A 17974-nucleotide genomic window follows, 5' to 3' on the forward strand; every position below is an offset into this window, starting at 1 on the left:
AAAAAAAAAAAAAGAAAGAAAATAAACAATTGAGACAAAGTGAGAGCTGGCTGCACAGAAGCCAGGACTCTCCCGTGTCCATCGTGTCCCGCCGCGTGGGTTCCCTATCCAGGGGATTTGCGGAGAAAAAAAATCACAAAAATCACAAAAAAGAGGGAAGAGCCCAAAGCGCTGCCGGGCAGGCACTGCCCCCCGGCGGCCCCGCGCGGCCCCGCACCTAGCGCGGGTGCGGGGCTCCGCTCCAGCCCCGGGAGCCGCGTGTCCCCCGGCCCCTCCGGCGCTCACAGCGTGGGCACGCGTTTGTAAACCCGCCTCTTCTCTTTTCACCCCCTGCACCCCACGTCCAAGGGCGGCAGCAGCAACTCCTGTTTGTTTATTTTAAATGGGAGGAATAAGCAAGTGGCTTGGTGTTGCGAAACCAATCTTCTGCGGCCGCCTCTTGGGAAAGCTGCTACTCTCCCGCCCTTTGCTGTGCACACAGGGAACCCCCCAGTGTTGTGCCCATCCCAACCTGCTCCAGCACAAACGAGAAATTCAGAAGATGAAGACCAAAACCCATCACCTGCCAAATCAGGAGAGAGGACTCTTCTCACCCCATGCAGCCCTTAGGTGCAAGAAGCCTGAAGCTTTGCCCTTAGTTGGTGAATCTCTGCCCAAAGATGCCTCCAGAGCCAGAGCCCACCCACCCCAGGAGGCACATCGGAGGCAGCAGCCCCGCATGGGTGCCCCGTGCTGCAGCACCCCCCAGCCAAAGCCAGCGTGCAGCAGCGCCCTGGGCTGCAGCACCGTGCGTGCCGTGCCCGAGGGCAGGAGGGCTGCTGCGCCTTCCCTTCACGCACACACACAGAGCCTCGGCTGCAGAAGCGCTCCCTGCCAGAGCGATACACATCGCTCTTCCAGCTGAGAAAACACCACCGGCTAATTGCCGAGAGCGCACGCCGCAGCCAGGAACTCCCACGGCAGCACCTGGCTGCTGCTCCCACGGCACAGCCGGGCTGGGTGGGGAGCCCGGCACCCCGCCAGGCCCGGCCCGGCCCCCGGCACCCCGAGCGCACCTGTGCGGCTCCGGCTGCTGCTGCCGGGGCTCGCCCGGGGGCTGCTGGCCCGGAGGCTGCGAGCTGGCTGCGCCTGTTTGATGGTGTGTCTTTGAGAGCTCGCCCTGGCACGTGTGGGTCCTGCTCTGGGGAGGCCAAATGTGAGAAGAGCCCCAGTGCTGGGCAGGCACCTGCTGCAGCTAGGGGCTGTGCCATGGAGACAGTGTGCAGCCCCCAAGGAGAAGCAAGGATGGCACCCACCTTGGCTGGCAGGTGGAGAACGGTGCTGTGCTGGCAGCTTGTGTGGAGCAGTGCTTGTGTGGGGCCACCTCTCTGCTCGGCAGCAAGTCACCCCCACTGCTCACCCCTGCCCCAGTCCCCAGGTCCCAGTTTTCCTGGCTGGTGTTGCCACAATGTTCAGGGAGCCTGGAAAGAAGTACCCATTTGCACTCCGAAGTGTGGGAGAGCTGCTCCAGCTCTCAGGTGTGGACAGGCGTTTTTCAGGCACTTCTGTTCAGGTGTTCAGCATTCGGCCCAACCATCTTTACCTGCACTTCGCTTTTGCCCATCAGCAGCACCAACATGAAGCTGGGCAGAAGGTTTGAAGGGGAAGATGTTATGGTGGCCTCTTGGAAGGGATTTTCAGCTCTGTCCTAGAACAGTGAACTTTAGCAAAGTGTTTCCCAGTTTTTTAGGAGATTCTCTGATGTTCTCCAGTTTTTCCTGAGCTTCCTAAGTGAAACCCCAGGAAATTTGCTAACTTCTTCCTGTTTTCTTCCTGAGGCTGTTTTCATTTGTTGGCTAGTTCTTTTTTATTTCTGTTTTGTTTTCCCAAATCTCTTTGTGAAGCTCTGATTAATTCAGCTTCTGATTCCTTGGCAGTCACCTCTGGAGACAATGCTGAAGATTTCCACACATGTGATCCATCTTCTTCTTGGCTGTATAGCCCTCAGTGCTGGAATTGGGTAAGAAATGTTACAACAGACCCTAGTACACCAGAGCAGGGACATTAGGAAATAAAATATTGCATAGTGCTGCGTGAAAAACTCTTTGATTAATTAAAGGCGTGGGCAGCTACACAATTGCATCGAATTATCCACGCGCCGTGGCAAAATGTGAGATAAGCATTGATTTCTTATTCCCAGGACATGGTCAAGCAGCCCTTGCCGAGCCTGCGGAGAGTTGCTGGCCTGAAGGTGAACAGGAGTATTCCCACTGAGATGTTTTCCACAGAAACAGGAGGTAAGGGATGGCCTCCACCACCAAGGTGCTGCAATGCTGTGTGTAAGGAGCCTGGCCCCGGAGCAGTGCCCAGTGCCCTCCCCTCAGGGCAGTATTTGCCCTCTCAAGGCTGATGCTGAGCAAATACCCAGCCCTGAGCACTGGCCTAGTGGGGGCTCAAACTGGGGAGCCTCAAACCCACAACATCCTTTGAAAATCCTGATCTGGGCTTCCCTTAGCTGGAGGAGCAGCCTGTGGTGGTTTCTCCCAGCCACTGAGGGTGATTTGCTCTCCTTAGAGAAAAGTTTTTATTCCAGCTTTAAATGACTGGGTAGCAATACAGTTGCTTCTATTATGGTTTATATTCTAGTTTTCCTGCTGCTTAATTAGTGATTGAACAGGAGGAAGTCAGTTGTTTAGGAGCTATCAGTGGGCAGGATTGTGCTGTGCATTGGAGGTTTAGGGCTCCCAGTAAAAATGCATGCACCAAAACCACACACAAACTTAATTTTGCACAACTCTTACTGCAGAGACTCAGTTTGCCCCGAAGATGAGATATCTGAATGTGTTCCACCTGGCCCAGAACCTTATCATTTCACCCAGGGGTAAAATATGAGCAAGTAATCATTAAGCCAAGTATGTTAGTCAGGCCATGGGCAGCAGCTGTCTCAGATGGTTTCAGCATTGCCTCGGAGGTGAGGAAGTGGGACATGACTGAAAGCCCTGCCAGGGCTGCCAGCAGCCACATGAAGATGGGCAGGTGAGGAGGTGAAGGCACCCTGGATCCTACACAGGCAGTGACCAGCTGCTGTCTGTAGAGGCTCCAGGAACCAGAGAGCTGAATGAAATTGGATTTTGTTTGTTTGTTTGCTGCTGTTTTTGTAGTACTGCCCCCACGGCCAGGAAGCAGAAGAGAGATGCCAAGGTGTTTCACAGGAGATGAAGTCCATGGAGAGAATCTAACTGTAAAGAAACTGTAGCTCTTGAGTCTTACATCTCCATTTGAAGTGTGGTGGTGTTGGGCCCAAGGAGCACACAGATTAACCCTTGCATGCCTGGTTAGGCCAGGACATCTGGAATGGCTTTGACAAGGTTCTCAGCTAGTTGAGATAGGCAAATCAAACCCAGAGAGGCTGCAGAAAAGGATGCCCAAGACAGACATCTATACTAATTCAGGCAAATTTCCTAAGCCTGATTTTCTTCCCATTCATGCTGCTGTAGCATCCCCCCTGCAAGTGAGAGAAGAGCAGTGCTGACTGGGAGGGCTAGGCATGATAGAGAGAAAAGGTCAAGTTCCCAGGCAGCACTCTGCCCTTTTCCCCCTTCCAGGGTGGAACAGGATGATCCCTTTGCTGCATTTATCCCTGTTTATACCAAGTGTGCCTGCAAGGCAGAGCTGCCTTCAGACTACTGTGGCCTGGGACACAGTAACTATTGGCTTGCAGAGCTACTGAAGGAAGGGAAAACAAAAAGTCCTGTTGGGTTTTCTCCAGAAGCTGCAGGTATTTGGAAGGAGTTAGCAGCATCCATGTCATTTCTTGGGAAGCATGGAAGTGCTCAAAGTGAGATGAAGTTTGAAGGCAGCAGGGGAGAACCCAAGGCAGTGCCTGGGGTGTGCAGCACGTGGGTCTCCCCAGTACCATGCAGTGCTTACAGTGGGAGTAAATTGGGATTGCAGCTCTTCCCCATAGCCTGGAGCATGGGCTACCCAGCAGGAGCTTCTGACCTGGAAATTTCCTTTTGCTGCTAGGCCCATCACAAGAGCAGGAGAGATGTTTGTTATCTTTTGTCTGGTGGCGCCAGCAGTTGAGCAAGAGGAGTGGGAGGCTGGCTCTGGTTCCTGTACCCATGCCATCAGGAGCTCCCACCTCATCCCACTGGGTGGGGGACTCGCAGGCTTGGTAGCATTCCTGGTATGGTGCATCTCCCCTTTTGTTTCAGTGTAATTAGTCGGAAAAGGGAGAAAGGATGTGGCATCTTCCACCTCAAGGGGAACTAAAGACTCATTAGCAGGGTGCAGGTCGTGGCTGCAGGGGCAGCACCGCGGCGAACAGGGAGGGGTGCACAGTGCCAGCTGAGCAGGGCAGGGTGTGTGCTCACCAGCCAGGATTTCTCACTCCCTGCAGCGCCTAGCTTTGGTGCAGGCACGTTTACTTTCCCTGCAGCCTCTCAGGAGGCTCCAGAAGGGTGGGCAAGCCCAAGATGCCAGGAAAGCCTTGTGGCAGCATCTTGTGGGCTCGTGGCTGGCAGGGTGGACCTGGCAGGTTGCTGGGCACAGAAGAACACGGCACATCATTTGCTTGTGGCTGAACTTTTGCAAGACGCACATGAACATCTGTCTCTTCATAGCCATGAGCAAGATGGAAAAACCCTCCTGGGCTGGGCTGCTTGCAGAGATGTTGTGAAGGCTCTGTGAGTCACCTGGGGAAGCACAGGTTGCAGCCAGGCTCCAGAGAAAGTCCAGATGCACTTCATCCCATCCCTGGGAGTCACTGTCTGGGACACAGTTTGGTGTGGGGATGGGTATTCTGTGTTTGCTCAGAGCACCTCAGGGTGTCAACCACACATGGCTCAGGGCTTTCCCTGGGCACTTCAGGGACAAACCCCTTCCCTACAGCTGTGCAAAATGAGAGCAGCGATCACCCCACTGCTGCTGAGGAGTTCATAGCCTGCCCTATCCTCTGCCAGGGCTATGGGCTGACTTCATTTTTCCTTTGATCTGCTGGTCAGAGAAAGGGAGGAGGGGCTCACACAACAGCCTTTTCCAGTGTACTTGGTGGGGAGAAAAATGCTGTGGGACGTGGCTGAGAGCTCTCCCTGAGACAGGGAGACCATCCACCCACACCCAGTTCTTCTGCTTGGAGGAGCCAGGCTGTGCTGTAGGCAGGTAACTGTCACAGAGTAGATAGACATGAAACTACTCAGCTTCTTCCGCCTCACCCAGGGCCAGAAGGGTTTTTTTAAAAACAAAAATAAAGGGGAAAATACAGTCTCCACCCTTCCACCCATTTTGGTTGGCAAATCAAATAAAACAATCTCAGAGCTGGCACCACAGGAGCAGTGAATGCCAGCTCCCAGCCTCTCACATGAGGTGTTGAAATGAAAGGAGCTGAACAAACAACCCCCAGGTGCCTGGGGGCTGCAAACTGGTTTTAAGATGCTGGTGGGTTTTTTTTTTTTTCCTGTGTGGTGGTGGGAGCAGCTCCCCACAATCACCGCATGACTGGGAAAATGTCCCCTGTAGCAGCTTGGTCACCCCTGGGCTATGGGCACACGTTGATTTGGCTCAATGAAAAGGGCTGAGTGAGAAATGCATGTCACCACAGATGGTTTTCCTGGACATCCCAGCCTGGGGCAATGCAGCCAGTGACAACATGGTGAAGAGGACATCAGGCTCAGCCATCACATCAGGCTCAGCCATCACCTCAGATATGCCCAGTGGTGGCAGGGAGCCCTGCAAGGATAAGCCAGGTGCCAAGGTGCCCCACAGCAGCTGGAGCTTCTGCCCCAGATGGACGCACTTGGCCCACGCTTGTTTGGTTGCTGTAACTAATACAAGTCTTTAAAATACAGGTGAGGGGATTTCAGTGGTTTTACAGACAAAATTCCCCTGCTTAGGGCTATGAACACTCAGAGGTGGCTCTGGGTTTGCCATGAACAGACCTTGTCATGGGTGCTATGAAGATTTTTTTCAAAATTTGTCATGGGATCCACATTCTCCTCTCAGGTAGGGGAAATGATAAGACAGCTTCTTCTCCACCTTTGCTGCAGTCCAGTGAGAGCACTGTGAGCAGCTAGGAGATGCTCTGCAGGGCAGTCACACTTCTTCACAGCTTCTGCCACAACGCAGTCAAATCAACCACTCTCATTTCTTGCACTGGGGCTGCCCAAGGCACATTGGTGGCCAAGTGGTAGCCTCATATCCCAGCAGTAAGGCAGGGACAAGCGTTTAACCTGATGCTTTCAGCTGACATCGGGTGCAGAAGCACTGCAAGGAGGGGATGTGACACTGGGCTGCCCAGGGATACCAGCACCACTCCTGGCACTGCCAGGATCAGGCTGGCCAGGCCGATGCAACATTTTACCCCTGAGCTTAGGACCGTTGCAAAAAGGCCCTGTGTGATGGAAGGGTGGTTTTCCCTGCTGTTCCACCCCCCCCCCCCGCCTTGGCTCAGCTGCTGGGCTGGCATGCAAGGCTGGGCAGGAGATGCTTATCAGCTCACACCATCAGAGCAGCAGGCGAGGGTGCCCCGCCATCTCTGCTGCTAATCTCATTACAAATAAAGGAGGAGTAGGAGCTAAACTGGGCTCATATAAATTTCCCCCTGCCCTGCCCTGCTCAGCTTCAGGAAATACCTACTAGAATTGCCATTCTCATTATCCAAACCATCCCTGGAAACAATCATTAGCTGACTTGCCCCTTTGCCAAGTGTGTCTGCTCACCAGCCTGCTCTGTTTGCCCACAGGGCCCCCAGAGTGCCCGCTCCCAGCACGGCTCCCACCAGGGCTCCACACACTGCAGCTCCTGCACTTGTGCTGTGCCACCACAGCCCTGCACGCTGCTGCCCGGCCGGACCACAGCTACACCCTCTCCCCTGAAATTCAGGGGTGCTTTCAACCAGAAACAAGGTGAGGGTGGCCAGGCAGCTCTCTGAGTCACCTGTTTAGCTTTCTCAAGTTCCTCTGGTGTGCTGCAGTTATTTTTGGTGGGGTTGGATGCTGGCCAGGTGGTTGGGACGTGCTGACATTTATGATTTTTTTTTTTCTGCATAACAAAAGTTTTGCTAAATGAGAAGGAAACAAACCCAGTGCCAGCTATCACCATGTGTTTAAAACAAGATAAAAGCAATTCTGGGCTGGCCGTGGTATCCTCTAGACCTGTGGAGACAGCAGTTTCCACTGGGGGGATGGTCAGGTGCCCACACACGCTGGGCTCCCGGAGGATACTGGGGAGCTCTGTCAGTGACATGTGTTGGACCTGTCCACATGGAGCCCCAGGCCCAAAGGGAAGGCAGGGCTGTGCTTGGGGTGAACAGCAGTGCAGGATCTGACTGTGCATGGCTGCACTCCGTGGGTTCTGGTCCTCTCTCACTGACACCAAGGCACCTCCTCCACCTGGGTGCTGGTGTGGAAATGGAGTGGTGGGAGAGAAGCACACATGTGTGGGGCCATCCACACGTGGGGAAGAGCACACTGTCTTGGAACCTGGCCTGGGTCATACCCCCAGTGCACAGACAAGCAGGAACACCTCCCCCAGGAAAAAGTGGCTCTTACAGTGGGGTGTAGACATAAGGAGCAGTTGTGGAAACAAAAGACATACATACTTCTTTCCTCTTTTTATATAATTCTTCCCCAAAGCAGGACTAGCCCATTTTTATCTCACTGCCAGCTGTTTTGTTCTTTTTTCCCCCAGGCTGGGCAAGGGTGTGAACAGGAGGAAACAACTTTTTTTTTTTTTTTTTTTAATGACAGTTTTTCATGGGAAGATGTTCAGCTGCCTGTGAGTGCCCAGGCTCTGGCCAGGTGTAAGCAGGAAGGATGAGCAGGGCTCAGTGCAGACCCCATCTCCTTGCTTTGCCCACTCTTTTCTCTGGCAGAGCTGCTGCAGCTCTCAGGCACTCAGCAGCTGCAATGCAAAGCTGACAGACCAGGGCAGGCTCCGCTTCCACCCATGGCCACAGCACCTCTGAGGTGGGGACACCCTTGCACAGGGACTGCCAACCCCACGGTGGGGATGGTGCCACCCAAATTGTCCATCAGCAGGTCAGAGAGCCAGCAGCAGGGTGGGGATAACAGCAGGAGGGACACAGCTGTGGGGTGGGATGGAGTGGCAGCAGCAGAGGATTTTCAGCCAGGCTGGCTGCTGGCAGAGCTTGTCAGTGGGGCTCACTGGGTGATCAGGGCTGCTGTATCTGTTTCCCAGGCTCTATCAGTCTAGAGCCTGGGAAATAAAGAAGGCATACAAAAAGACTAAATACACCATATTTTATAACTAGCTTGGACACAATGGGGATTGGTCATCATCCAGTGGAGTTGTTGGAGACTGACTGTCCACATAGCCCTAAGCCTCCACAAGAACATTGGCAAGGTCCAGTTACTTTAAATTAATGCCTCAGAAAGTCTCTCAGGCTAATGCCTATGGAATGTCGAGGTTCCTTTAGACTGTAGTCACTGGACATAAAGAGCTTTAGGTATTTCAGCCTTGATTATGGATCCAGAAATTTTTAAGTAGCCACAAGTCTTATTTTCAGGTGAGGTTTCAGGGGTGAGCTTTTGGCTGCAGAGAATCTTTCAGCAGCCACTTGGAGTAAGGCATTTACAGCCTAAGGGGGCTCAGCCTTAGGCTTTCTGCTGGCCTTTCTTGGAGGTTCTTTGCTTACACAAGGTGTTTTCCATGCTCCTACCCTCTGCATGAGCCATCAGGTGCCTTGCTGGGCTGTCATGAGTCCTGTTAGCCACTGCTCCCCAAGCCTTGGTGCTTTTGCTGCCACTGGCTCTTCACACTGTTGCTGCATCCCTGACTACAAAGTGCAGTCTTGTCCTTAATGAAGGCATCATTTCATCTGTATTGTCCTGAAATAGGATGGACTTCCCTTTGCTGAGACATGCCTGTGGCACAGAGCAGGCTGCCCCAGTGGCCCCACAACCTGCAGCAGCTTTGTGCAAGGGGTGAGTGAACTTGGCTTGGGCCCACTTGGACATGAAAGCAAAACAAATCTCCTTGGGAGTAAAGGTCCCCTGGCATGGATTAACAACACACAGGCTTCACTTTCAAAACCACATCCACACCCAAACACACACACACAGAACCACCTCAGTTGTTGTTTTAAATACTTTTAAATTCCATTACGTTTCCTTTATGGGTAGGTTGTTTTTTTCCTCAATGACTGTCATAAATCAACCCTGCTAATCCCACTCTACATATATTATTGTTATTATTATTATGGAGGGCACAGCTGAGTGAACAAGGAACTAAGGCATGGTTCAACCACCTCCATCTCCAAAAGGCTCCTGTTGCTGGTGATAGAACTGGGGAATGTACAACACGTGGCCAACACCTAAGTGGGTTGTGCTTCCCTTTGGTGGGCAAGCCTTGGAGCTGGCCTGGGAGCCATGAGGTGTGCTCTGAAATGCACATCAGTTTTGAGCTCGGTGCTGTGACTGCAGGCACTGCCTCCCTGGGGAGCTGCTTCATGATGGGGCTTTAGGAAGCAGCAATTACCAGACTGGCAGGTCAGGAGAGGAGTAGCAGCATGAACCAAAGTAGGAGGAAACAAAAATATAAGTGCACCAGGTTGTCCCTGGGGCATATTTAACCAAGGAGGAGTGTATACATTCAGTATTGTTGTCAGTTTTCTTTTAGCAGGGATGCAGGTGCCCTGCAGGTACTCTGGATGTGACCCTGACAGCTCTGGCAGATGCCAGGCCCCTACATCAAACCCAAGAGTTAAAATCACTTCTCAGCCCAAGCCACCTTGGTGGCAGCCCATCCCACTTGGATACAACAAATTCAAAACCTACATTGTATTTTGGTACAAACCCCAAAGAGTTCTGCAGCTTGATCCTGTGAGGCTACAGAGTGCCAATAAACTTGGCACCCACCTCTGGTGTTGCAGCAGAAATACAAGTCCACTTCTGAGCTAGACTTTGCCAGAGCAGAGATCTGGAAAAACAAACAAACAAACAAACAGGAAAAGTGCCTTTGACTCACTGCATTCCCACGTTTCCTGGCTTCAGCGTGGTCCAGGCTGCCAGCAGGTCTCACTGGCAGAGCAGCATGGTGAAAGGCATGGCCCAGGCAGCCCAGAGTCTTCTCCTTTCTTGGGGCAGGTTTGCAGTGAGTCCTGCAGTGATGCATCCCCCCGAGGCTGCTCCGTGGCTCTGCAGCAGAGCTGTTTCACCCGAGGTGGCCGTGGCTCTGAACACCCAGCAGTGCACAGGGGGCTGTCCCTCCTGCTCACCACATGGAGCATGTCCATGGAATGGGAGTTACTGCACAGCTGGATACACAGCTAGGCAGATGGACAGGCAGCCAAAAGCACACACAGTCCATGCTCCTCCAGCATGGAGAGGGGGCTGTGCTCAGGTCTAAAGCAGGAAACCCCAGAGGCACAGGTACCATCATGAAGCAGACGCCAAATTCCCCAGTCTCTCCTTCTAATACTTGACTGAAGAAAGACAAAGACAGGCCCAGATGTGTTCAGTTTATTTTCCCTGGATTTAGACACAGCTCTGGCTAACCACCACAGCAACAAACAAACCATGACCTGTGCCAGCCCCTGCACCTCCTTGCAGCAGAACCAGCTGGTGGGATCCCTGGGAGGGCTGGGGCTGCACCGAGGGGCAGCTCTGCAGGATGCACTTGGGCAGTGGTTGTTGGGGGATGGCAGCACAGGCCCACATGGAAGGTGCAGCATTCAGAGTCAAGCCTTGGATGCAGCAGCATGGTGCAAGTGGAGGGACAGTGAAATGGGGGTCAGCTCTCCACAGTGAACAGCTCCCCTCCCCTTCTTCTCCCCAGCTTTTCCTCTGGCTGTTTTGAAAAGGAGGATGGAGTTTATTATTTACAGAAGAGGCACTTAAAGGAGGGAAGGCTCTTCAAAGGCAGAAACCTGTGGATAGTTCTTTGGGGAGCCAACTTGATGAATCTTTTCAACAATATATGAGGAAGGGAGATAACAACAAAGGAATAAGCAATGCTGGTAGCTTAAGAATGCCCAGAGCCTTTTCCTCTGCAGATGCAGCATTGGAGGAGATGCAGCAAATAACTCTTCCAGCATTTTCTGGGTGGTAATATTTCCCTCTTCACAGTCTGAGCGTTTATTTTACCAGATGCAGAGTTTCCCTCTATCTTGCCCACGACCAGCTTTTGAGGAAGTCTCTATAGAAGGACAATCTTTGTCTACAGCCTTTGCAGTGACTGGCTGGGAAGAGGAGGCTTTGGAGCTGCAAACAGGCACAAGCTACAGGAGCAAAGAGAATTGTCTTTCCCTATTGCAGATTTTAAGTCCTGGGAATGCCAAAACTCACAGGGGGGAGCAGAAAAGGACTGACAAAAGAGCCAATGCAGCAGGGAGCTGAGCAAAGCAGCTCAAGGATGTGAACTCCAGCAAAGGTCCCTGTAGTGTTTTCTGGGACAACCAGAGATTGCAGCCATGCAGTAATTTCTAGTGAAGATTGCTGAAACCTGCCTTTTAGGAACTGTGTTCCAGCAGCAGAAGCAACTGATGGGTCAAAATAAAAGCTGCCCTTATGTCTGGGACAGAAATCCTGTGACTCAGTGCCTGTTCTGACTGAGATAGGGGTTGCTCTGATCTCACATACAGGACTAAATTTAATGGTTGGGGAGGAATGATTTACTGGCTTAGCAGCAGTTACTTGACTACTTGCTTTCACTTCAACATCCTCAGGCTGGGTCAGAAATACTCTGAGCAAATAGATAATACCACACCATGAACATCTGCTGCTTCTGCACTGCCAGGATGGGAAGATGCAGCCAGGACATCCAGAGTGCAGAGCTACACCATGACCATCCAACACCATGGCACCGTAACTTCCTAAGCTGCTTTCCAACGGGACCCAGAAATTATGACTATAAACTTTGGGTTCTACCAGCAGCAGACCGGGCTGGAAGCTCAAAGGATGCAGTGTGAAGCAGCATCCCTCATGCTCCCAGGCCATCAGCAAGAGAAGGGACTGAACATGAGTGACAGACCCTATTTCACCAGAGTCAGCTGCAAATCACACCCCCTCATGCCTGTGCACAGCTCATGCCCCTGCTCAGCAGCTGATTTCCAGAAGCTCTGCTCAGAATGAATGCCCAAACACCAGCTTCACATGGCTACAGAGAAATCTCCATTTTGCTAGAACTTGGGTTTTCCTTTGTTTTTTTTCCCCTAAAAGGCATATTTCAAACGGTGAGAGACAGTCATAACACCAGTTTTTGTGCTCCAGTTTCCCTCAGCAGGAAGCAGGAGCAGGAAGACTGGTGCATTAGGACACCTGAGACTTTTCTCCAGCAAATGCTAAAGAGAAGCAGCTACTTTTGGCTGAGAAAGAAAAAAAAAAAAAAAATAGGTTCTCCAAGGGGGTAGAGTGGGCCTGAATGAGTCCTGAGAAGTGCTAGAGAAAAACAGGGAGTGCTGGAAGCAGAGGCAGCCCCACCAGGAGATGCTGGCACAGGGATGAGGGTTCCAGCAAAAGCTGTGCTAAACACAGAAGAGGCATTCCTGAAACTCCACAATCATATTAACCTGTTAATTTATACAGCATCTCTGTACAAAAATAGAAGGGTTCTAATAAGATTAACAATATTAAATAAATATTTAATAGAAAAAGTCTTTGGCCTAGTTCATAGCTCATCCTTTGGGTTGATGTTCATTTCACTGGGTCCTAGATGCTGCTGGTCCAGCATTGCAATCACTTCATCTGCCTGGATTCGTTCCTGCAAGAGGGGAAGGGAAGAAATGGTAACACAAAGCTTCAGGGCCTGCTCCAGCTAATTCAGTGAGGCTCAGGCTGCTGGGAGGACACACAGCAAGGATTTTACCCCAGAACCATCAGGGTAGGTGAGAGGATGGGGGACAGCCTGGGACTCAAGCTAAGGATTTGCTGGGCAGAATTAATCAAATCCCTTTCCACCTCAGTGCCTGATTCCCTCCTCCCTGCAGGGCTGTGGTTGGGCTGATGTTCTGTAGTTCCCTTATCACACTCCACTAGCAGCCACTGCCACAGCACACCCTCCTCCTGTCCCCTCTGCTTGTTGTTGATTTCCAGCTCCCCGGGCAGGGCTGATCTCCTACCATACAGGCACCAAGCCTGGAGGAATTTCTGCTAGTGCAAAAAAACTGAGAGACACTGAATTACATGTCTGAAAATAAGCTTTTCCCCAAACCTCACAGACCACCTTCATCACAAGGCAAAGGAATGAGGGTTTTGCATTCTCCCTGCATTTAGTTTTGCTCGGTCTTGTATCTTTTATTTTTACAGAGCAGAATTGCTACCAAAGGGAAGCAGGGGCTGGTACAGCAGCTTTAAAAAACAGAATGTGGAGGGTGTTTGGTGAAAAGCATCACAGCCCAGATCTTTCAAGGCATCTTGGGTGCCCAGAGCCATGGACTTCAAGTTGCTGAAATGCCTATGAGAGGACTTAGCAGCAAGACTCACACAGCACTCTGAGCTGCTCTGGAGGAGTTCCCATCCATCAGGCTGCTGCCACTAGGTGTCAGAAATGGCCAGCCCAGCCCTGCACGGAGCCCTTCCACACCCCACTCAGCACCCAGCCCGGCACTGCACCCCACTGGCCCAGGGCAATGGGTGCCCAGGACCAGGACTGGCAGGAAAAACCTGCCCTGGGGCCACCAGCTCATATCATGGGAGTGCTGCTGTGGGGCTGTAATGGGAGGAAAACAGGTGAACTGGGACTGGAGAAAATAAGATGGTCCTGGTTCCTGTGGGATGCTGGGTATGCCCCAAGTCCCCTCACATCACGATGGAGCGACTCACCAGCTCTCTGTACAGAGGGTCCAAGGTGAACCAGAGAGCCACAGCGCAGCGCTGGCCTTTGGTGACCGCCTTCACCCCGTGGGGGTTCTCGCCGCCCGACGAGAAGCTGATCATCCTCCCACACTTGGGCTTGATGGAGGCCTGCAGGGAAACAGCACAGCCAGGCTGGCAAGGGACTGCACACGCTGGCTGTGGCTGGGCTCACCATGCTCCAGGGCTTGGGACCTCACTGGGCATCCCCCTGCATCGCCCCAGGACCTGGTGAGCTGCTCAGGGGGGGACATGTAGAGCTCTGGGCACAGCTGGCAAAATGTGTGGGGTAAATAGGGAGGTGTGCAGCTTGCTCCTGCTGTGCTGACATCGTGCAGAAAGGACATAATGGCATGGAGTCTCTGCAAAGCCTACAGGTGACCACCTAGAGCAAAATGGGGCCATGGCATAACTCCAGGGAGGTCCAGTGTAAGCCTGGCATGGCTGTGAAACACCTCTTTCTTCTCTTGGCAGAGTTGACAAGAGTCCTGCAGGACCTCAGGAGCAGAATTGCCAACCAAACCAACCCTCAGGCACTTAAGTAGACACAATCTACCCTCCAGCTTTTCCAGAGACCCCAGCATGGTGCCCAGACCTCTGTCCAACCACAGAGTGGGTGCCCAGCTTCCTTAATGGCCCCAAACAGAGGTGAGGGCTCATGCCTAAGCCACATCCCTCTCAGGGTCTGATGTCCATCACTGTGACCCACTCTGGAACAAGAGACTTGCATCTGTATGGAGACACCAGTTCATGTTTGACCACGAGATGGGGTGGCAGCTCAGCAGTCCTCCAGGCCAGGGACAATGACCAGCCATCCCTCTGCCTGCACTGGGGGTGGGGAGAACCCCTAACCCACAGCTTTACTGCTTGGCACGGCCTCTAGGGAGGGAGCAGATGGTCTGTGCACCTCTGCAGCAGGATTTTGTATGGGCTGTTTGCAAGGTAGGAGCCACAGGCTGCCCAGGGAAGCCCAGAGCCCTGAGCATGGACTGCTGAGGAGCAGCTTTTGACCCACAGCACCAACTCACTGTCACAGTTTTGGCGTCCATCTCGGTGAAAATGAACTCGCCACCTTCAAAATCTGCGTTCATGTACAGGAGGGCACTGGGGAAGGAAGTGGGAAACCCCAGTTAGGGGAGCACTGGGGAAGTCTCAAGGCTGATCCCCACCTCCTGGACAGATCCCACATTGCTCCACTAAGACATGGGTGGGGGACAGCCAGAGGGAGACAAGTCCCTAGAGAGATTCCTTCCCTTCCTTCCTACCTGTAATCCCGAAAGGTGTAGGCAGGAGGCTCCTTCCAGCACTCGTTGGCTTCGGGGTCCAAGAGGCAGTTGTCAGCATGGATGGGATGGCTCAGATCATTCCTGCGCTCCTGCTGGCCTAGGCAGGACCATGTGGAGGAAGGGGGAAGGAGAAGGGATGGATGAGATGGGAATGTCATGCTCTGTGGGGTCCCATCATGGGGTGGGAGCCTACCCTGACCCCACTCCAGGTGGTGTTCACAGGTGAGGAAAGGAATGGCTGGGGGGGAAAGGCAACATCCTAATGGCTGGGGAGAAAAGGCAGGATCTGCACAGCTCCGCCTGTTCCTGACTGCAGGGAAGTGAGATGGAGGGCTGGGGCTGGGGTGGAAAGGAGAATGGACAGACAAGAGGAGGCAAGAGAAAAGGGAGGAGAAAATAGGAAGAGTTGCAGATATGAAAACCCGTAGACATCCCAGAAATCACTTTTTTGGGGACAACAGTGCCCACTTTTTGCTGCTGTGGGATGCTGACTTTGCCCAGGCCTTGGCCATCAATTTAAGCATTAAGCAAAACAGAGCTACTCTGAGCTCATAAACCCCCCCACGGAGGGCTGAGCCCCTCCCATGCTCCCTGCTCCACTGCCAGCCCTGACTCCTCACCGGAGAGGGCGGTGCGGCACACCAGGTGGGTGTAGGAGAAGTAGAGCGTGGAGTTGAGCAGGAAGTAGGACTCGACGATCCTGCGAGCCTTCTCACTGATGTCGTAGAACAGCCGGGCACTCTTCAGCGGGACACGGCCCTCGTAGCCATACTGGGCAAGGAGAGGGGCAAAGGGAGGTCAGTGTCACGTGCAGACTGGGAGGGAGGGCACAGGAGAGGAGGAAAAGAAGGAGGGAGCTGTACCTTGAGGGCTTTGAGGACAGTGGCTCCTTCAAATCTCTCATTCGGGGTGTGGGGGGAGGTTTTGCCCCTGTAACCATCTCCAGCCAACATGATCCCCTGGAAAACATGAATACAGATGAGGGGTGAACTGGTTTGTCAGGAGAGAGGGATCTGCAATGGAAGTACATGGCACCCTCTTACCAAATCCCCCAGGGCTGCATTCACTGGGCCAGGTGAGTTGGGGTGGAAAGGTGCTGCAGCTCTCTGTGAGCACAGATGCAGGATATCAACCACCCACCTCCTTCCTAACTGGGGATGTTCAAGCACCCTCAGTCCCTTCCAAGCTCAGTTAATGGTGAATGAGAAGGCTCACAGACTTGTGGAGGAGCATCCTTTGGGGTTGTTATAACATGGGGAAAGAGCTCTTTCTGCACAGGCTCTGTCCTGCAGCCCAGGATGGAGCAGCAGCTCCCGTGCTGCAGTTATGGGTGTGCATTAGGGACAAGCATCCACCTGCTCTCCACAGGCATCCTGCCATCAGCTGTAACACTCAGCAAGGCATGAACCCATGGTCTCCAGAGGCTGATCACACATTCAGCTGTCCCACTCAGCCCAGGGCCATTGCCACTCACACTGGCCACCCTGTGCAGCTCCCGGCACTGCTCCTCTGAGATGACGTTATCCAGCAGCACTCGCTGCGTGCCGTTCAGCTGCTGAGAGTTGTAGACAAACTTCACATCGCTGTAGAGAAGAGGGCCCCCTGAGGAGAGACACAAAACCATCCTGCTGAACTTGCCCTGGCCTTGTTGACATCTTGTACAGTGGCTGGAGGCTGGCTGAAGTCACCCAGGTGTGCTGACAGGCAAAGAGCTCCACAGCAGAGAGCAGAGTGTGGCCTCCCATCAGTAACAAAAGAAACAGAAGCAATGGGAACACAAGGAGATGAAATCAATTTGCTGCAGGAGCATCATCATTTTCTACCTTCTCAACAGCTGCCTTGCAAATGCAGGGACCACAGCCTGGAAACACCAAACCCCAGTGGGACACAGGGAGAGACAGGGACAGTGGCTACCTTGGCTCTCCAGCCCAGCTGTCAACACCAATGTAGGTTCCCATTGCATTTGTGCTGTGTGGATGCTGCTGGCTTGGCATGCAAAGCCACCCTCTGCAACTGTCATCAGTGTTTTTTGTCTGATATACACAGAGAAAACCTCACATGGTGCTGAGCTTGCAGCAAGCATTGCTCTCCTCCAAGAAGGAGGGCAGGGAGTGGGTGAGCCAGAGAACTCTCAGGATAATCCTCCTCCACTGAGGCAAAGGAGATGCCATGGCTGTCCCTGCCATCCCTCACATCCTGCCTCTGAGCTGCCTCCCTCTGCCTGCAAGCTTTTTATGAGAGGTTTCAATCCATCCCCATCAAATTTGACTGATTAAAAAACCAGAGCAAGGCCCCTAAACCACCATCTTTTGAAGCCTCTTTCACACATCTCCTCAAAGAAAAGAAAAGAAATGGTAACAATAAAAGCCTAAACCAGATGTTTCTCCAGGAGAAAAATGTAATACATCTAAACTGTGAAGAAAATTATTTGTTGTCAGAGACAAGCAAGGAAATAGAGGAAACAGAGCTGCAGAGTTCTTCCCACCATGTGGCACAAGGAAACTTCTCTGTGACAATGCTTTTGTAACTTTTACTTTTCCTGTCTTTTGAGTCAAAACTGTGTTCTTGGCAAGTCTCCTTGGCCTATGGAAGACACGTAAGCCCCACCAGCCCTGTCATTAGCTCACAGCTTTATTTCAGAAGAGTTATGTTTCTTGGAAATGGAAAATATGGGATGTTTCTGGTGTTCACTGTGCTGATTTTGTGTTTGATAACCACACTTATTGCAAATGCAGCTGGATCAGAATCAGAATTCTCAAATCCAAACTCCAGGCATGCTCCAGCACAGGGCTGAGTTTTCCAGCTCAGCTGTTGCTCTTCCCCAGCCATAAGCACATGAGGGATGAACATGGAAGGCATTGCTCAACACTTCCAACATTTCTTCTTGTTCCTCCCAGG

At 52.5% G+C, this 17974-nt stretch overlaps 1 protein-coding gene across 1 annotated transcript in view; it reads right to left on the reverse strand.

The window, feature by feature from the left end:
* Positions 1-12491: 12491 nt before the first annotated feature.
* The window catches only part of P3H2 (prolyl 3-hydroxylase 2), a 62876-nt gene continuing 57393 nt past the window's right edge, over positions 12492-17974 (reverse strand). The window contains exons 9-15 of the mRNA XM_053952258.1: positions 16551-16678; positions 15940-16035; positions 15697-15847; positions 15056-15173; positions 14819-14894; positions 13761-13901; positions 12492-12699 (exon numbers count right to left, since the gene is read on the reverse strand). Of these exons, the coding sequence (XP_053808233.1) occupies positions 12607-12699; positions 13761-13901; positions 14819-14894; positions 15056-15173; positions 15697-15847; positions 15940-16035; positions 16551-16678 (803 nt within the window). The 3' untranslated portion in view covers positions 12492-12606. The remainder of the gene's footprint in view (positions 12700-13760; positions 13902-14818; positions 14895-15055; positions 15174-15696; positions 15848-15939; positions 16036-16550; positions 16679-17974) is intronic.

The sequence above is a fragment of the Vidua chalybeata genome, chromosome 10 (assembly GCF_026979565.1).
Source record: "Vidua chalybeata isolate OUT-0048 chromosome 10, bVidCha1 merged haplotype, whole genome shotgun sequence".
Classification (NCBI taxonomy): Eukaryota; Metazoa; Chordata; class Aves; order Passeriformes; family Viduidae; genus Vidua; species Vidua chalybeata.